Source organism: Emydura macquarii, unplaced genomic scaffold (genome assembly GCF_026122565.2).
Source record: "Emydura macquarii macquarii isolate MOO-44397 ecotype Brisbane River unplaced genomic scaffold, CSIRO-AGI_Emac_v2 contig_2897, whole genome shotgun sequence".
NCBI classification, from domain to species: Eukaryota; Metazoa; Chordata; order Testudines; family Chelidae; genus Emydura; species Emydura macquarii.
In genome coordinates, this window is record NW_027133034.1 from 12,284,810 (window position 1) to 12,306,221 (window position 21,412).

At 36.8% G+C, this 21,412-nt stretch overlaps 1 protein-coding gene across 2 annotated transcripts in view; it reads left to right on the forward strand.

Moving 5' to 3' along the window:
* ERCC6L2 (ERCC excision repair 6 like 2) overlaps positions 1 to 21,412 on the forward strand; it is a 103,085-nt gene that overhangs the window by 21,333 nt on the left and 60,340 nt on the right. For both annotated transcript variants that reach the window (XM_067568599.1, XM_067568600.1), the window contains 7 exons: positions 512 to 673; positions 1,973 to 2,180; positions 3,670 to 3,810; positions 6,893 to 7,006; positions 9,117 to 9,236; positions 16,524 to 16,595; positions 17,509 to 17,654. In XM_067568599.1, coding sequence (XP_067424700.1) covers positions 512 to 673; positions 1,973 to 2,180; positions 3,670 to 3,810; positions 6,893 to 7,006; positions 9,117 to 9,236; positions 16,524 to 16,595; positions 17,509 to 17,654 — 963 coding nt within the window. The remainder of the gene's footprint in view (positions 1 to 511; positions 674 to 1,972; positions 2,181 to 3,669; positions 3,811 to 6,892; positions 7,007 to 9,116; positions 9,237 to 16,523; positions 16,596 to 17,508; positions 17,655 to 21,412) is intronic.

Genomic DNA, 21,412 nt, shown 5'->3' on the forward strand with positions numbered 1-21,412 from the left:
GTTTTCTCATGCATGTTTTCATTGCACAATTGCTTTAATGCCCAAGAAAGGGAGCTCGATTCTTCTTAAACTACAGTTTAAAGGGACACTGCCAGCTTGAAATGTACTGAGTTAAAAAAATAAAATGAAAATCTCAGGGATTGTATCAGTCTATCCTTTGTATGTGGTAGTAAAACCACATTTCTATCTTCTGAAACATCATTTCTCTTGCATTTATCTGCGTGACGCATCCAAACAAATTGACTATAATGAAACTGAGTACACACAACAGGATATAAAATAGATAAAGTAAGCTGAAAAAATAGCTGATATGTTTTTTCAGTTACAATAATATTAGGTGTTACTTGTAATCTTTGGGCTTCTCTTTGATTTTTTTTTAATTGATAGCATTTCTTTGAAGTCAATTGCTTTTAGTCAACAATTGTGAGGAAGCACAGCTAATTCTAAGTACATGTTTGTGAGATAACGCAAGTGCCAGCTATATGAAACTGTATTTCCTGTTGATCCACAGCCTAGACTGGTCAGCTGTCATTGTAGATGAAGCACACAGAATCAAGAATCCAAAAGCTCAAATAACTCAAACTATGAAGGCTTTAAAATGCAGTGTTCGTATAGGTCTTACTGCAACCATTCTTCAGAACAACATGAAAGAACTATGGTGTGTCATGGACTGGTAAGTATAAAGTTAATTTTTTAATTGAGTCTTAACTAGAGAAGCGGCAGGGTGGTGATGGTATGGGGCTCAGCAGTGTCCAGAAATAGGGTCATAGTGGGAATCCCTTCACACTCTCGCCTTGTGTCTGTTGGAAGTACATGTGGTTTCCCAACAGGGCACTGTCCCAAACCATTGGAATACCCCATCTTTTATATTAGTCTTGGATAGCTTATATCTGGTAAACTTGGAGTCCTCCTCGTCCCCTCACTCTTTTGGTACTTGTAAGCAGGAGTTCTTTTCTCTTACTATTTACCCTTCCTAACTTCTTTCCAGTGGTCCTTTTTCTCTCTCTTTCTCTCTCTCTCCCCCTCCTGTGGTGCTCCCACTCCACCCACCTCCCCCCACACAACAGGATAAGAATCATTATTCAGCTCCTAGCCTCAGATACTCTGCTCCCTGCCTCTGTCTAAAGCACATGACTCACATTCATGTAGATAAGAGTTGTGTGTGTCGTCATGATGATTAATTATCTATTAATATTTCACTAGTGCCCAAAATGTGTTAGATGTTGTGCATATATATAGGAAGTGACAGTTCCTGCCCAAAAGAACTTTAAGGGGGGGAAGACCCAAGATGAGGGAATAGAAAGTGCAAAGTAATCTTTTATTAGTTACAATTGAAAAAATCTTAAATATGGGATGAGGTGAAATATCAGGAAGGGGATGAGTTAGTAGTAAACCTTAATGTAATATGTAGGCAACTAAAACATCAAGATTGTGTGAGAATGGATTAACCAAGAGGGAGTATTGCTCAACAAATGCCTAATGAATTTAATTGTCTTTGTTTTTTTTTAAATTCAGTTTCATTAAACTATTTGATGTTTGTATAACCTGATGTTATTAAAGAAGCAAGAATTTAAAGTCAACATTTTCAAACCTGGGTGCCTAAACTTTAGGCATCTAAATCCCTACATAGGCTTCTAAATAATAGTGGCCTGATTCATGACACCTGTCAATATCCATTGGACCTGCAGATGCTGAGCTCCTTTGAAAATTGAGTCACTATTACTGAGGAGTCTGTATAGGGTTTAGGTGCCTAAACTTAGGTTTACAGTGAGTTCATGTGAAGGCTGACTATCTGGAAGTAGAATGATACATTTCTATTATATACATGACTCATATTTATTCATTTCACTGGTGATAATTAATTTAATATCTGTCAGTGTCAGGAGTATTTCACAGCATTCTTTTAGTCAGTGGAAAACGATATTCTGCTTTGGTTATCAGCAAATGTCTGCTGTTCTTTTATTTCTTTTAGGGCTATACCAGGACTTTTGGGTAGCAGAACACATTTCAAGAAGGAATTTTCTGATCCAGTGGAGCATGGCCAGAGGCACACTGCAACTAAGAGAGAGCTAGCAACAGGTCGAAAGGCCGTGCAGAAGCTAGCAAGAAAAATGTCTGGCTGGTTCCTAAGACGTACTAAGGCTCTTATTAGTGATCAGTTGCCAAAGAAGGAAGACCGAGTAAGAGTGACCATTTTTGGAAAATACTACTAAATATATTATCTTTATCAAGTTGTTTTATATAGTGTATCTAATAGCTTATGGTTCTGTGGTCAGATTTTTCAAGGGTTCACAGATCCAAGGCTGTGAGCAAAAATGCACATGCAATAATACACTTAGTTTATTCACATAATTACTATGATTGCATGTTCAGATTTGGTTATTTGGGCATGGAAATGCCCAGCAAGGCATTTGACTGACCATTGACATGTCCAGATACTCAATTTATATGTACAATTGTACATATAATTGATACCAGCTTCACATTTCTGTGTACACATCCTTGGTCTCTTGAATGCCTATGCAGGATTTGAAGTCTGATAATAAATAAATAAAGACTTGTTAAAAGCCTGTTACTCTAAATCGTCCCCTCTTTTGGTATTTGTTTTAATAGAACACTTTAAAAAATTAAAAAAAAAATTTTTTTTTAATTAGTTGTGACGGCATAAACATAATTTAAGAATTCATACTTTTTTTAATCATCATGACTAGGATGTTTTGTTGAATGAGAATTTAACTGGCAAGCACAAATGCATTTAATAAATAAACACATTAGCTTGCAGCAATTTTTCTAGATTTTGTTTTGCCCTTCTTACCGAGCCTATAATAATGTCATCTAAACTGTGTCTTCTAAAGGAAAGATTAACACGAATGTCAGTCAGATGCTTTTCTAAATCTAGCAGGTTTTATTTCTTTTCATTCTCTTGTTAATGTGAGTATATGTTCAAGTTACTGTTGTATTCTTATAGCACAGCGTGGTGCTGAAGCTATGTGGGTGGCCTAGGTTCAGAAGTGATCTTGGGATTTTCTGTCTCCTGCTGGTTAAGACCAAAGATGTCATGGAGATGCCACCCAGGGTCTTCGGGAGGAGGGATAAGAGTTTTGGCCACACCACTGTACAGATCCTCTCTCTCTCATTCCAATGACTCTCAATGTCAGTGGATACCTTAGATTTGACTGTTCTATCCTCCTTGCCTGTAGCTGGGTTCCACAATAGCTAATGCCAAAGGGGGGAGAGAAGGGAAAGGGCAAATAAACCATTCTGACTAAGTGGGCAAGAAGCTTTATCTTTCTGGCTAGACCTTTTAAACCCTTCATTCACTTACCAGCCCCCAAAGAAGCATAAAGAGAATGTAGAGAAAAGTAAAACTGCAGAATGATTGATATGGTTTGACTTTAATACTTCTAATAGAATTGGTAAAAAAATGTATTGAAATGACCACAGTTACCAATTGACCATATTTTCACACTCGTTTTTTTTCAGCACATCAGACTCTACATCTTGTTTCAGAACAGAAGAATGCCCTTTAACTACCTGTACATTTACAGTTTATTTTCCATTTTCTTTAATTTTAGTATTTTAACATTTTTTGTTTTATATTTTTATTGTAGTCTTTGTTTTTTCCCCGGATGCTGCGTACAATTGTATTTTGGGGTTCTATCTTCGCAGATGGTGTACTGTTCCTTGACAGAGTTCCAGAAAGAAGTATATCAGGCTGTATTGGCGACGGAAGATGTAAGCTTAGTACTGCGAGCACGGGAACTCTGTAATTGTAGCAGTGGCCGTAAAAGGAAGAATTGTTGTTACAAAGTAAGTATTTTCACAGTCTAGATTTCAGGATGTGCAGTAACTTGCATCACTCCACTCTGCTGGTTTGGACAGTGCGAAGGAGGATGCTTCAAAGAGTGACTGTCCCTATCCATTTTGCAGGTCTGGTTCTTAATGGATCACCAGAAGAGGGGTTGCACTCCCCAAAACCACTCTCTGCCCCCCAAACTACTAATCCCTTAGATGCACAGGCTGTCTTTTATCTTTGCTCACACAATTTTGTAGCAGTTGAGGGCAGAATAGAAGTTCTTTGATCTCTTTTTATATTTGTTTAATAATCCAAGATGGGGGATGAAAGTTAGGTAGGTTACTTGGTCGTTTGTCCTTAAATAGTCAATATTTGCTGATAGTTCTGACACATTGGTGGCTGACATTCCCACAGTCTCGGTCTATAATTAGAATAAATGTTAACAGTAGTCACTATTCACAAATGATTTTTTTCTGATAAAAAGAGACTGTCTTAATCTGCATGTAGCAGTTCACAAGGGGAAATGAAACAAAAGATAAATTTATATAAAAACACTGGCTATAAAATCTATTGAACAATAAAAATTTGTTTTGAAAAACAGGGAAATCAATTAAAGGAACAAATCAAGGAAAAATACTGTACATTCAGGAAAACTATGAAAATGTTGAATTGAAAAAATGCCATTAAGCTCCAATTAAAATTATAAATACAGTGTCAGTTAATTAGCAGTCATAGGAAAGAAACTGTAAAGCCAGTTATAATTTAAAAAACAAAACAAAAATAAACTGTGTAGTTTCAAGTTAACATAGACTTAACTCCACCTACTGACCCCTTGTTATCTTCCACTCAGTATATCTATTGCACTTTGTATGCAAGGAGAAGATATTCACAAGGAGGGCTTTGATAAGAATTCTTTCTGTCAGTTTAAACCCACGAACTGCATCCTGGATAGTTACCTCAGCAAACCCATAACATTATCCTTTAAAATATCCTGGTGTGCCAATGCTGCTTATACTATGGTTACATTTAAAATAAAGTCATATAACTTCAGGCAGCTTTTTAACTTACAAACCTAGAAAAAAATAAACCAAACTGACTGAGCCACAGGTCATCTCTAAACTATTGATGGAAGTGCTGTGTTGGAAGCTGCCTCAGGCTCCACTGGTGTTGCTGTTCCCTGAAGTGGCAATTCCTGAAGACTTTATTCTATTTTATAATTCTCAAAATAATAAACTGCACTCTTTGGATGCTTGGTATCCTTCTGCCCAGTTTTTACTTCTCTAATTTAAGCAATGCATTTTTTCTGAATTCCCATTTATTCTATCTTTACACTTAACTACTCATTCTGTCAATCTTCCTGTTATTTTTTATCTTATTGCAATTTCTCATATTCTCTTGCGTGTACCCCCCACTCTTTATTACCTAGGCCTATCTGTGGCTCCAGGTCACTCAGCTTGCTCTCCCCTTTACACCCATATTTTAAGAGCTGTCACAGTCTGCTCGAGAAGGTTAATGGACAGCTTCTCAACCAACTGGTTCAAATTTTTAGAATAGAAAAATGTAGCCTGAATATCAAGAAAAACTTCCTTACACTGAGATGTATTGGGTTGTGGAATAGCCTTTTTAGGGCTATGGTAAAACATTAGAAAAGGTACAATAGGGAGCAGCCTGCAACGGATGGGGAGAGGGATTGGATGAGGATGGGATGGGGAGAGAGCTCTCTTCCAACTCTAACTTCTGTGATCAAATAGCAATAAACTCAAGTTATAAGCTTAGAATTGTTATTACTCTGCGGAAATTGTCCTGTAATGGAAAATCCCTATTCAATGCAAACTTTACAATATTAGTAAAATGAGCACAAATTATTGGCCAATGACACTTTTATATAGATTTATTCCTCATGTGCATTATATGTGGTGTTTTTCAGCTTTACTTCAGTGTGATAACCACAGTTATTTGATCTCTTGTTGAAATGCTTTTTATACTAAGGCAGCTTTTGCACTGTTTATTTTATTAATATGTTTTACATTATGAAGGTATGCTGCTGCTTTTTCATTAATTTTAACATTAGTTCTTTCCATGCTTCATGATATTTTGTAGAGAAAAAGTGACATGCCATTTCATTCAGTCCTCTAATGGCACCTGCAATTATTGGAAGCCCTTGGCCTGGATGCTTAAGTGTACAATGGATTGCTATAGAATAACTTCCTGAAGTTACCTATGAAATCTAGCAATTTGAGAGGGAGAAGGGGGAAATGTTATTAGGCACTAGTTAAAATTTTATGGTATGCATTTAAGAATAATATTGGAAAATGGAGTGCAAATGCTAAAGCTGTCATTTTTATTATTTGTCAACTAATGACTTGAGTGACATGCACTGACTGTTATTTTTGGCATGTTTAAAGTCAGTCAGCCATAACCAGGGAAACACACTTGCCTGATGTCATTGCTGATACAGTAAAATGACTTGAAACATTTATGCAAGGTTTTGTAATTATATTACTTTAGATGTTGGTAAAATATTGTTGTTTCTTTTCAGAAAGAAAACTATTATCTGTTGTTGGGTAAGATGTTCAAATAGCTGTGATTTAAATTTGAATTTAAATTCTGTAAATTACATGATCTGTGAAATATTTAAGAACAAAAATAAACAACATTATTGTCTTGAAGCAGAGGCAGTGCTAACCCAATTGGGGACCCTAAGCAGGAATATTTTTGGCTCCTCACATACTAATAATTAATGGGGGGCCACTTGAGCTACTCAGGGCCCTAAGCAATTGCTTAGTCTGTTTATGCCAACTGCCAGCTCAAAAAGAATCTTTTCTGTTAATACTTTTTTGTTACAAAACTCAAGAAAACTGTAGGTATTCTCTGCCATGCTGTATTTTTAATAAAATCTGTAAAATTTATGTATGAATCTATGTAGAAGAGGTTTTTAAAAATACTTATTTCTTATCTTAGGGTTCTAGAACTCTGATTCTGCCAGCTGCTAGTATATGTGGTTGGAATATCTATAATTTTAAGATATTTACATTTTTCTGGGATGTTTGTACTTTTAGGAAGCATTATTCTTTTTTGTTTTGTTTGTTTCTACAGACAAATGCCCATGGTGAAACAATGAGGGCACTGTATTTCAGTTATCTGACAATCCTTCGAAAGGTTGCGAATCATGCTGCTCTACTACAGACAGACAACACCAGCAAACATCAGGTTGGTTTGAGTCTACCCTGAAGAACAAAGGTAGACTCAAAGGGGGAAATTTGTTTAATGAAAAGGTCTTATTGTAGCAGCTAGCTGTAATTTTGACCGGCTGCCTCTTTTCAAATTTGTTTACCATCAACTTTTTGTCCAGCTAGCTGGAATTGAAGTATTTTTTTTTAGTGCTTGGCATCTGATCCTGCTCCCATAAAATTGAATGGCAAATTTCCCATTGACTTTTATAGTGCAGGATCAACCCTTATTAAGTATTTTTCATTTAGTCCTGAGTAATTTTTAAAAAATTGAATTCTGGTGATGATGGGGGAACAGTAATTATTGAGATAAGTGGGCATTTTAGTGTTGTTTGAAGTAATGTCGAGGCAGTCTTGTTTACCAAAAGAACTTCTCAAGGGTGGACTTCTTTGTAAAAAATAGAAAATATTTTAGGGCGTCTGCTTTGCAAAAGAATTGTGCTCTTTTGAGAGAGCTGAGCTGTTTTGAAGAGCTGAAGAAGACATACGCTCGGCAAAGTAGGGTCAAGGAGGATACTGTGTTGTCTTGAAAGAGTGGCAAGGGGGAAATTGTGTGACTAAACTGATGTTGGCAAACAGACATTTTCTTGGAATTCACTGTGCTACTTTCCTCAAGTGAAGACAGTGGCAGCATAGAAACTTTTTTTTAAAAAGTGTTACAATTCACCTCTAACATTCCAAATGAGTAAAAGAGAAGGAGATATTATCACCTCCATTTAGAGGCCTCAAGAGGATAAAAGAGCAGAATTCCTGTCTTAATCTAGCAAATTGCCTCCTCAAAAAGGAGGCCCCTCTTTGAAATGTGTTATACCTAACTATCTAAGTAGGACCTTATTCAGGTACCTATCAACACAGTAAGTGCCTAAATGTCACTTTAAATGTTGATTCTGTCTGACATGCTTTGGAAGAGCTGTGTTCTTTTTGTTCTGATAAAAAAAATTAAGAGTTCAGTTGGCCTATGGAAATTACAATATGATGCAGTGCTTGAAATAGTTACTGGTAAGATATAGTATGCTAGAATTGGAGTATTATTTAATGGTGAATTCATTGCCCATGATTTAACGTGTGTGTGCCAGTTGATGCCTGCCTGATTATATCTTTACACAAAAGTCTGATTTAAATTGTTGACAGTTAAAGCCGGTAAGAAAACCGGAAAATCTAAGATAGTAGGAAGACTTGTGCTTTAGTTCCATCAGTCAGTATTTTTGAGCCTTGCCCAGCAAGGTACTAGCAGCCTCACTCCCACTCACTGATCTCAGGATCAGCCTTAATGCCCTATTGTCATTGTCTTTTTTTTTTTCTTTCTTTCTCTATGAATTGACCTTCCAATCTGTTTGCCCTCTCATTATTTGATATTGTTCCTAAAGAATCAACTCTTCTTTGGAGCCAGCAAGGAGTGAATTTATAGTTGTTGTAATACTGATTTTAAAACCTTTCTTAATCTTCCCTCTGTATTTCTCAATGTGTCTTTTGTGTCTGTCCTTTGGATTGTAAATTCTTTAGGACAGGATCTTTGTGTTTTGACCTACTCCAGCCTCATTTGTTAATAAACAAATAATAAAACCTTTTTAAAAAAAAAAAAAAAAAAAAAAAAAAGTTGAAGGGCAGTCTGCTGCCATACATTCTGTTGTGGCACTTGAGAGCAGTAAATTAATATCTATTGATCCTCCTCATAATCTTGAAAGGGTGGGACCTTCTCCAATGGGGAATGAAAGTTTTGCAGTGCTCTCTTTAATATATGCCAAAGTCCATCACTGGTACTTTTTCCAGGTGAGGCAAAGCACTTTTATTTATTTTTTTGGGGAGGAGGACTTCCTTGTATTTCTATTCTAGGTAACAGAATTTTCATATTTTAACATGTGGGCTCTTACAATTAAAAAAAAATGGAGGTTTTAGCTTATTCTTGTTGGTTGCTTTTGTATTGAGCACTTTTATAAATGTACTAATAAATGGATTCTAATTCCAGTGTCATCAAGAATGTTCTCTTTTAGCCTATTTCACTCTTTCATAGGTTAATGCTGGACCAAAGTCTCCAATATTAAACTCTGTTTTTCTTGTTTGTGATGATCACATTTTCTGCCTTTTTTTAGGAAGAACATATCAAACGGGTATGCAACCAGGTGTTTTCTGAGTTTCCAGATTTTGTTCAGCTGAGCAAAGATGCAGCCTTTGAAACAATTTCTGATCCCAAGTATAGTGGGAAAATGAAGGTAAACATATTTGGAAAAAAACAGTGTTACATAATTTGGGGGATTGTAACATAGATGTGTAAGAAAATCTGTGTCTATCATTTATCTAACCGCTTCTTTAACTAATCCTTGTACTTTTCCTGGATCATGAAAGTTAGAGATATACAAGACCTACTAGATTACTCAGGCCATCCTCTGGTAATGAAGCATTATTGCTGATTTATAACATTTTCTAGTGTTTTGTCCATTCTAATTCTTTGCCCCCAAGCGATAGTGCATCCAATACTTCTCTTGGAAGACTCTGTAATCAGAAAACTTCCCTCCACCCCAGTAGCAGTCTGTTTTTCTTTCATCCCATTACTCATTACTATAGTCACTAGTTATACCTCCATAAATAATGTCACTGCTTCTAGTATTCCATCTTTAAATATAATGGATTTATATCCATTTATGTCCCCTCCAATTACCTTCTCTTATCCTAGCTATACATATTTTGCTCTTAACACCTTTTCTCGTAAGTCAATTTTTATAGCCTTCTGATTGCTTGAGTTACTCTTTTTTGGAATCTTCCTGAAAATGTATTGCCCAAAACTGGACTGAATGGGATCAAACTAGAGTCACGTAGAGAAGGAGCACTATCATCACCCCCTTGATGCACTTGCCCGTACTGTTCGGAATTGCATTGGCCTTTTTGCAGCTATATATACTGCAAAGTTGTATTGAATTTGTTTTAACTATTATCCTTAGGTCTCTTCAGCATTACTGCTCCTCTCAGTGTTATCCTTTCCTTTGAGCATCGTTTTCAGATTTTTTATTTACAGATTGCTTACATTTTCCCAAGTTGAATCTCATTTTTGTTTTCGGTATATTTCTAATTTTTCTAGCCTAATTGGGGTTCACATCTTCTTTCATTTTAATATCAACTGTGGAGTTCATTAGCATGCTAATAAATACCTCTTTTAGATGATTAAATTAGTTCCAACACTGATCCATTATTCTTCAGGGACAAGGTCACATTGCAACCACATCCCAAATTCTTACTGAAGGTGTCATCTGACTTCCACATTAGCCAATATATTTATCTTGCAGTTTTTTTCCTAAGTCACACCTGAATAGGAATGACATGGTAATACGTACATTCAGTGTCAGGAGGACATTAGCCTTTTACTTGGACAGGACTAAGCCATTTAGAAAATCTTCCATGTTGTTGGTGTCTACTGTGGACAGATCTAAAGGATCTCCAGTTTCCAAGCAAAAATTCTCTAGATGGATTTCAGGTTGCATTACCTTTTGTTATCAGTCTAACGGTCTCCAACCTTCTTCTAGAGTACTAATCCATTCAGTAACATTTCTTTCTGCTTCAATAGTCTTTCTTAAGAATGTTTTCCATTGCTGAGATATGTGAAGCTGCAGCTTGGGCCTCCATACAGACCTTTTTTGAACATTAGGCAGTAATTCATGACTCATCTTCTGATACTCTGGCTCTGCTGGTACTGTCTTTGATCTTGGACCTGACTCAGAAGGACCCCTCCCCCCTTAGAGAGTGCTGCTCGGTAGTCACCTGAAGTGTAGCACTCATAGGAACATTACTCAGAGAAGGAGAGGTTACTCCACCTGTGCATTAACTGTAGTTCTTTGAGATTTGTCCGTATGGATGCTCCACAACCTGCCCTCCTTCCCCTCTGCTTCGGAGTCCTCTGCTATGAAGCTCTGTGCTAGGGAAGAAAAAGAGGGTGGTTCGCCCATGCAGCTCTGTGTAGCTACGGTGCAGAGCATGGGTGGGCTCTGCTACCTAAAATCTGTGATCAAAGGCACGTGGGGTGAATGTGTACTGAAGTGGAGCACCTAGAGTGATGTACATCTTGAAAAACTAAAGTTACTGCACAGGATGAGTAACCTCTCCTTTTACAGTCTTTTAGCTCATTTTCAATTCACACTAGTTGTGCCTACATAAATATGCAGTAGCATAGCAGAAGAGTGTATACCCAAGGACCATGAGAGTGCCTCTGATGGATGTCCTGAGCAACATTCATTCTAAAACTTTAGGTTTAAATGTTTAGATGGAGTGGGATGTAACTTGAAAGAGCATCACTGCTATGTTTTGAAAAGTATACACAGGATTTATTTAGATTTTTTTTTTTTTGAGGTATTCAGTAAAGGTGCTAGGCAAAAACTTTGGCACAGATATTAACAAGGTCTTTTCTTGTGGTGTTGCTTACATGTGTGTTAATGGAAAAATAGATTCTTGCATGTTAGATAGCATTCAGAATTCTGGGAGTTCTAATAAACATTGGGTTTTTCTGTTACATATGGAAGTAACTGTGTAGTGGGTGTATCTGCTTTTCTCAAGCATGGCTACGAACCAATGTGACCTACTATAAATGTGTGCTTTTTGGGATGTCAAAATGAGACAAGGTAAATTTTGCTGTTGCTGGGTTGTCTAAATCTTTTGCTCTTTTTGAAAGTCAATTCTTCTCCTCCTGTAATTCTTCTAGAGTGTTAGTTTGGCATGGCAAGAGAGACGTGTCTAGTCCCAAAGCTTTAAGATCGGATTTTACTGTATATTAGAGGGAATGAGGGAAGTATGTCACACTCTAAAACAGCTCTGTGCTCCTGGAGGCTAGCAATATTAATGATAAAACAATGCAATGGCAATATTCTCTCTAATTTTGGAAGAGAGTGACTAATAGTGAACTGAACATGCTGCAAGCAGATGCTCTATAATATTCCCCTCACAGTTCTGCAAAATTGATTTTATAACACTTCTTTGTCCTGAACCTCCTTTTGAGCAGAGGTGGCCAGTTGTGCCAAAGTCTGGGGTCAAAGCTGATGCCATGGAATTTATTTTCACTTGTGAACAAATTCAGGATTTGAAGCCAGGTCTCCAGAACAAGGAGGCTAGGGCATAACCCTATTGTTTTCAAACCCCTGATACTCATTTTAAATATGATGATCAGAGCATCTCAAATGATTGGTAACCTTTTCCTTGAAATAGCTTTATATTGTGGATGAATATTTTGTCACTATACATTTTCAGCAATATTTGAAAAGAAATTACCTCATATGCTGTTGCTGGTTTTGTGCACACAACTTAAGAAGCTAATTTGTTTTGGAAGTCTTACATTAAGATCTTAAAGGTGCTAATATGGCGATGAATGTGAAATAAAATACATTTGGATAAAATGTATAATGTTGCATGAGAAATTTGTGAAACTGAGGACCCACAACACTGATTTGAAAGAGAAATAGCTGGATTGAAAAGCTGTAAGTTTTTTTTTTGTTTTGTTTTGTTTTTTTTGTTTGTTTTTTGGGGGAAACAAAACTGTAGATTTCAAATATTAATACAGGATTTAATATTCATATAATTAGAATCTCAAAAGACAACACTAGAATACAATATTTTTTACCTTATTTATTGCAGACATGATAATGATGTTGGGTTTGAGTTGGAGACGGTTTATCAGTGTTGCAAATCTAAGAGAAACAAATATCCAGAGTATTTGTGATTTTTTTTTTTTTTTTTATAAATTTAAGATACGGAATTTTTTATTCAGAAAGTAGGTGACTACAGAAGACTTCCAAAGCTCTTTGAGTCTCATCTCATAAGATAGGTTTTGCATTCCTCAGATCATCCTAGTAGCCCTTCTCTGCACCTGTTCTAATTTGAATTAATCTTTCTTAAACATGGGAGACCAGAATTGTGCACAATATTCCAAGTGAGGTCTCTCACACACAATGCCTTGCATAATGGCATTCACACTTCCCTATCTCTACTGGAAATACCTCTCCTGATGTATCTGGAGACTCCATTTGCCTTTTCCACAACTGCATCACATTGGTAGCTCATAGTCATCCTGTGCTCATCCAATGCACACAGGTCTTTCTTCTCCTCTGTTGCTTCAAACTGATAAGTCCCCAGTTTATAGCAAAAATTCTTGTTGTTAGTCCCGAAATGCATTGCTTTGCACTATTAAATTTCAATCCATTTCTGTTACTCCAGTTTACAAGGTCGTCCAGATCATGTTGCATGATATTCTGGTCTTACTCCATATTGGCAATACCTCCCAGCTTTGTGTCATCCACAGATTTTATTACTGCTCACCCACTTTTTGTGCCAAAGTCAGTAATAAAAAATGTTAAATACGATTAGCCCCAAGACCAATCCCTGAGGAACTCCACTAGTAACATTCCTCCAGCCTGTTGTTTCTTTTCAGTTTGACCTGCTATAATCTATCTTTTAACCAGTTCCTTATCCACTTTTCAGTTCTCGTATTAATCCCCATCTTCTCCAGTTTAACTAATAATTGGCCCCTCTATCTTTTTCAGAGTGGACATAGAAACCCACTTGCACCATGCAGGGGTCGGACGTTTCCCTGCTTGGCTGCTTTCTCTGAGCCACCTCATTTGCAGCCCAGCTACAGAGCTTATGTGGTTTAAAGCTCCTTGTCTGGGCCCTTTGTCATTGGGTGAAATTCACCCATTCGTACTGTTTTGTCAATAAATGTAATACAAAAGCATTTGTTTAGATGTGGTGTAGTTGAACATACTAGAAATAATGCCTGGCAATATGCATTGTTGTGAGAATCCAGTACTCCTCCATTGTGAAGTGAGAATTGTGTAGTGAACGGACAAGTGACTCATCATTTTTTAAGAAAGTGCTTGCAGATTGCATGGGCTTGAGTGTCATTTCACACAAAAATATCATTAACTTTTTGGAGGGGGAGAGCCGTAGTGAAACAGAATGGTTAAATAGCTCTCTGAGTCATGCAGTAGTTAACCCATAATCACATGGGCCAAAATCTTACCTCATCTGATTTACCCCTTCAGTTTTCCTCAAATTCTGCATAAGAGTAGTCCACCAGTGCTCACTGTGGATATGTCTTTTAAATAAAAAAAAAAACACCTGAATTAAATATATGTCTGTTAGAAATAAAATGTAGTTTTAGAACTGCTTTTCCATAAACATCCATTAGTTGGAACTTTTTGAAAGCTTCTGTTTAATAAGTATAAAACTCCTAGGAATATACATATCTGATCAAGACATTGATTTTACTGGCTTCTTTTTTTTTCATTATTTGAATAGGAAAATGCAAGTATATCTGTGGGAGTACCATGCAAATGTAAGCAAAAAAGCAGGCCTACTTTGGGGGTGAGGATTGGGTTATAAACAGAAGCTGGTATCTTAAAAATGTCAAAAGATAGGATTGACAGCTGTATGCAAATATAATTTTTAGATAAAATCTAAGAGGTAAATATCAATATGGTGTAAAGGGATTTTATTGCAGGACTTCTAATAATACAGAGAGGAGTTAAATCAATGCACACCATGCTGAAAAAACATTTTGATTGTAACATTATGTTTTGCTTGAGCATGCTCACAGTTTGTGTTTTTCAAAATACCCACCTTTTAGACTAGTATTCTGGTGTAGGAACATATAATTTTGTTTCTCTTCAGCACAAAACCATTCATTTAATTTTCTTGTTTTGTCAAAGTTAGTGCAATTATACTGCAGAACTGAGGTTCTTAACCAAGAGTACACGTACCCCTGGTGGTAGGCAGAGGTCTTCCAAGGGGTACATCAGCTCATCTGATATTTGCCTAGTTTTACAACAGGCTACATAAAAAGCACTAGCAAAGTCAGTACAAACTAAAATTTCATACAGATGATGGTTTTATACTGCTCTGTTTAGTATATGCTGAAATATAAGTACAATATTTATATTCCAATTGTTTTATTTTATAATTATTTGGTAAAAATGAGGAAGTAAGCAATTTTTCAGTAATAGTGTGCTGTGACACTTCTGTATTTTTAGGTCCGATTTTGTAAGCAAGTAGTCTTTAAATGAGGTGAAACTTGGGGTGTACAAGACAAATCAGACTCCTGAAAGGGGTACAGTAGTCTGGAAAGATTGAGAGAGACTGCTCCAGAATACCAAAAATCCTAGTGGACATGACATTGATCCACTTTGTGCATACAAATACACCCTGCTTGTTTAAATAATCTCCTTTAGGGAATTAATTATGTGACCATATTTATTACACTAATAATAATATTATAGGAGACAAACTCCTTTTATGGTTTAAACATGCTGCTAATTTTTCTCTTTTTTCTTAGTGCAGTTACATGAAATGCAAACACAGACCATTTAACACAGTATATTTTACATTTTTTCAGTAAAATAAAGCCCACTTTATCCATTTTATAACTTATAAATTATAGTTACACATGGAAAATTTGCAGACTTATCTGATTTGTGCCTCTTGTTTACCCTATAATTGAATGACACTACAATACAGAAAATGTTCTCACTGTGGTTATTATATTTAGTGTTCAAAATTTTATCCAGAACTGTAAAATTAATACGAGCATCCCTCAGTTATCTGAATGGTTGGAATTTTAGTGAAATATGTGTAGATTTAACAGTTTTAGTTAGCTGTCACTGAATAAATACAATTATTTGAATATTTATTGCCCTGTGAGAGAAGGCTACAGACGTAGTGCAGAAAATTTCTTTTCCCCTTTGTGTATTACTTCTGCATGGTACTCTGGAACTGCCATTGCCAGATGTGGACATGCTTCTTTTGAAAATAACTGTATCACTATTATACACAAGGCCTTGGATTATTTGCTTCCCCATCAGAAGAACATTGTGTGTGGGCAGACTATTGGCATTTTCAAGGTCTGTGCAGAGTCTGAGAAGCTGGGGCCTACTGTTAACAGAGGAACAGAAAAGAGTGGAGCAGGGAGGGGCATACATCTGACTGATTATTTTAAGAAGACAAGTTCCAAGAAGTTCCGAACTCAGAGGTAGTACAACAAACGTAAATAAAGTTAGCTCTGTTCAGAGTGGATGTGTGGATTCATTAATTAAACACAAAAAAACCTTGCAAACCCAAACTAGTACAGTAGCTGGGAGTGTTTGTTACAGCCTTGTAGACTATTGTCAGTTAAAGGACAACTTGAAAGATACAAATAGTTTCTTTAGAACTTAACTTTTGTTAGTGCGATACTTTAAAATTGCCTTTTCCGAATGCATTCAGAGAAGGAGTTTATTAAAAACAAATGTGTGTGTTTATTTAGAATCTCCTTTGTTATTGTAGTGATATTTACGATGTTACTAGGAAACTGTATTAGGCTTGTAATGCCTTCCTTTAGTCCCCATTTTCCTTAGAAAATAATATTTAATATAGACCAAAGCTACAGCTCACTCTTATGTTTTCTGACTTAAAAAAAAAAAAAAAAGTGTATATTTTGCAGTGTACTTGGGATGAAGTCGGTTCATTACTGTTCTGTGGTTCATTTCCAGGTCCTTCAGCAGCTTTTAAATCACTTCAGAAAAAACAAAGATAAAGTTCTCCTCTTCTCCTTTTCCACCAAGGTGAGCTCCATATGACTTGCATCATGACTGACCTCAGCAATAAGTCCTGAGGCATAAAGCACAGGGGACATCAGCAGATGTCAACCACATTTTCTTTCTCACATGCACTATGGGAAATAGCGTTGATATGGACAATGTGCAGTACTAAAAAAAAATCTTGAAACCTTATGTTATCTCAAGGACAGTGGCAAGGACAAATGTGGTAACCTACTTTCTTCCTTGGATTTGTCTTTACTGGAGTGTTAGCTGGAGTTGTCTCCACTTCTTAGAGTAGCTCAAGTGCAAAACAACATGTGAGGTGCACAGAATATTTGTATTAGCAATACAGAGTAGCGAAGTCCCCCTGCATTCAGCAGCGCTGAAGCATCAGCCCACACCCTCCAATGGGCCAGCTAGCTTGAGTATAAAGACTACTTAACTTGAGCTAGATACCTTGTGTGTGAATGAGAGATGTGTTAGTGGCAACACACAGGTTATACATCGAGCTAACAATGCAGTGACGCCAAAGCCCTAAATGTGGTATTCTTGTTAGTGACTAATGTGCTTTCTGAAATCATGCAAACTATAACACAGGATTATCTAACTAAATACTTGGCATGCCAGCATAGAAAACATATGTATTTAAACGATTAGTGTCAATGACAGTTCAAGATCTCTGCTTTAATTTTATATCTTTTGTGGCTTTCAATAAAAAATAACCTGTGAAAGATTGTTTTTAAATGCCACAGTAGAAAAGCAATTGTCTTAGTGAATGGGGGGAAAGGATGTTAAATATCAATAGGGAAACGTTTATGCTGTCCAATAGTCTGTGGGCTATTAGAAATTATATTCAGGATACCTAATCTCTCTACTTGTTACGGTGCTTATTTAAAAAGATACTAATAATGCCTGATCTTCCCATCTTTTCTATCAGTTGCTAGATGTGCTGGAACGATACTGTATGGCATCTGGGCTGGATTACCGAAGACTTGATGGAAATACGAAGTCAGAGGACAGGGTCAGGATAGTGAAAGAGTTCAACAGCATGCAAGATGTTAACATTTGCCTTGTCTCTACAATGTAAGATAATTTAATTTGTATTGTGTCTGCCTTCAGCTAGGTATTTAAAGGCTTGTAGTAAAATTACTGTGCATTCACTTGGTTGTTCTTGCATGGTGTTACTTCCTTGAGGAAGAGCAATAGCATTACTGTCATCTGTTACAAGCCTGTGGTGTCAGCTGCATCCATCATGGGTTAAGATTACTACAGTAGAAATGGGTCATAACACTTCATTTTTGTTCTCCCACATTCCTTCTCTCCTTTCCTTTCTGGGATCATTGAGATCAGAAACTGGTGAGTGATATTTTTAAATCCCAGGCTAGCCAAAAACAGTGGGAAACCACAAATTGTTCCTGACAGTCTAGTGCACCACTGAATATTTTTCTGTTCTGCTGTGCACATTTTTGAAAGTTTGTCTCAGTTAGGCTCTTAAGTTGTGCGTGCAAAACCAGCAATAGCATGTGAGTTAGTTATTTTGTGCATGCATAGTTGAACCATATGGAAAAGCATATTTTTATCAGTTAAAAATTTTACCCCTGTGCATGCTTTTGTGTGTGCAGTTTGAGCCCCATTCATTAACACTTGTCCCTTTAAAGCACTTATCTCTAACAAGCTGTTATATCTTACACATTCTGTATGCTAGAAAGGGATTTTCTCATCACTTTATCATAAATAGTGAACTCTGTTTGAATAGGCTAATGAGATGTAAATGTTCAGCCAAAATTATGAAAATAGTATATCAACCCATTCTTGGCTTTCTGATTTAGTTACATAAATCTTTATCTTTTAGCTCAGCTGACTGCTACACCCAGCCAGTAGTGCAAAGGGAGCAGATATAGCCTGTTTCTCCCTGGCTATAAGGAGACTCCAGTGGGAGTAGAGCCAGTGTAACTGTCTCTTTTGCCATCCTTCCCATGGTTTCCCACACAGGGTGCATGTTAGGGGCAGGGAGGTGGAGAGGCAGTTTAGGATTAGCGTCATCCCCATAATCTCATAAATTCAGTGTTATGAAATAGACTCCATTTTCATTTAATTGAATTATCTTTCTTAATTAGTGGCTTCCTCTCTCCTCCTTACCCTCTGGAATGGTAAGGGTGTCAAGGCAGGCCATGCCTTCTGGTGTTGCTTCCTGCCAGCCACCTCAATTTATGATGATCCTGTCTATGCAGAGCTGTATATAATGTTTCATATTTCACTTAGTAAAACAGCAAAAAACACCCCCAGGATAATATGCAGCTTAGTATATCTTTCAAAGAGAAACAAAATGTTACTCTCTGTAATTCTTAAAGTGTAGTTCAACACACATATTATACAACAAAAATGAATGGGTTTCTGCTTTCTTGAGATGAAGTAATCGAAGAGACTGAAAGAATCTTTTATAACTCTTTGGAAATCTGAAGGTGCTATGTCCTAGTTGTACCCTACAGGGGTTTCTGAACTCCTCTAAATCAGACTCCAGGCATAGCAAACCAAGATCTTTTGTGCAGTCATCTGGTTGATGGAACTTTTCAGTGTCTTATTTATTTCTAAACACATAATAAGTTGACAGAATTGGGTCATACTTTTCTCTCCATACTTTCTTGCAAAGTTTTTGGCTGGCTGCTCTATGCAATCAACTAATATGTGTTCTGAAAGTTTCATCTTTCAAAGAGCCAAGTGTTGATTTCTGGCAAATCCACTTGTACTTTCTTTTGGCTGCAAAAAAGCATTTAGCAAAGGGTGACTTCTCAATACAGTGGCTTTGGTCTTTGTCATTTTATCCCAGTGGCATAATTGACATACAACTTCAAAAAGAAGCACCAATCTATATAATTACTGAATTATGAAGCAATAGTAATGACTTCATTGTTAAAACTGTGACAGTTTCCACATTTGTATTCCATTTGATGTAAATCCATTCTGCTTGAAATTTCTCATGCGTAGCCTTTAACCAGAAAGTATTTTTAGAAACAAAAACTTTAATTGAATAAGATGGTTTTGAGAAATGGGGCTTTCAAAAAATTGCTTTTTTAGTAAATTTAACTTTATTTGTAAAAGCATATCTCTGGAACAACTTGATCTTTAATTCTCAAACTTGTTTTAGATACTAATATTGACCATAATCTTGTGGATATTCTGACTTTCAAAAACCGGTCAGACAATTTATAAGTAATGGATGATTCCTAGAGATCTTATCCATTTTTGGAGACCAAACTGTAGATTAAGGATTACAAGGTAATTCACTTGTATGTTCTATGGAAGAAAGAGGTATGGTTTATGGCACATATGCCCATGTCTTATCTGTTGTCACTTTTAAAGCCCCATGACAGAAATCTCTCTTTCATTATACTTTAAGCCTGTGCTGGCAGAAGAATCTGTCTTTGGAAAGGAATAAATATGGTCCATCATGCTTAGAATTATTGCTGGTTCTGGCAGCAAACATGCTCAACTTGTAAATCTTGTGAAACGTTGTGCTATGATTTGCAGGAATTACAAACTCAGATATTAGAGCTGTCAGAGCTTGTAACGCTTGTGACATAACTTAGTTTAAGGGGAGGGAATTACAACACTTGGGCTATGTCTACACTAATAGCGGCAAAGTCGCCGCCGTCAGATTGACTTATCTGGATCGACTGAGCGGTCAGTGAGGACCCGCTCAGTCGATCCAGAAATTGATGTATTAAGACCACCTTCTCAAGTGGCATAGCGCTGCGTCGATGGGAACGCGGTTCCTGTCGGCGCAGTGCAGTGAAGACAGCGCACAGAACAGAAGCAGAGAAGTCGACCGGAGTTACACAAGTTTTTTGCGTAGCTTGCGTAACTCCGGTCGACTGCCGCCGAATCTCCGAGGTAAGTGTAGACAAGCCCTAGGACATTGGGCGGCCTCTTCCAATGTATCATGCTGGAAGAAATAAGAACTGGTAATCCTCCTTCAAAGCCAGTTATTAAATCCAGTGCTGAACCCCAGCTTTCCCATTCTAATCTCCATGCTTTCAGAGATCCATTTATTAAAAGAAAAGAAAAAATCCTGTCTACTTCTTGGTGACAGATAAGGAAGAGAGAATGTTGTCACTTTTTAAGTAATAGGAGGCACTCTGATGCTAGTATAATGAGGGCCGTATAAAATACATTGATATATAAACACACCAAAAATAGTTAATATATCTCCCAATATTCTATATGTTTTTTCATAACATAGTTTGTAACCTCTACAAACATGTCCCATTACTTTGAACATCTGCAAGGCCGCCTTCTGCAAGATTTAGAATCTTTGCAGCCAAACTGGTTGAACTAAAACTTCCTGCATCATTCTTTTCAGGACTCTTAGGTTTTCCAACTTTTAAAATAAAGCTGACATGATAATCTTTAGTCCTACATTTTAGAGCTCACATACTTAGCAAGCAATGCTGTGAAATGGATAGACCATCTAGTAATTCGCACATGATTGGTTAGCCGATCTTGTAACAATCATGATCTGCAGGTTTTTTATCTCTGAGTCCTTCATACATGAAGCTTACTCCATCAGTTTCCACGAAGAGCTTGTAAATTCCAAGGGGATAGAAGTGAAGGATTTGGATATCAGTGGTTTTGGCAGTGCTGCTTACAAGTGCCACAAGGTCTGAAAGGAATGGCTCAAGAAGGTTACAACTTCTATCTGCACCCCTTCCTTACAAAGCTTGAAAAGTTTGAATAGATCAACAGGAAACGCACAGCATGGTAATTCATGTGCTCCAGTACAGACATCGGGCTTCTTTGTAGATATTTCTAATATTTTTTTTCAGAATAATATTTCATTTAAA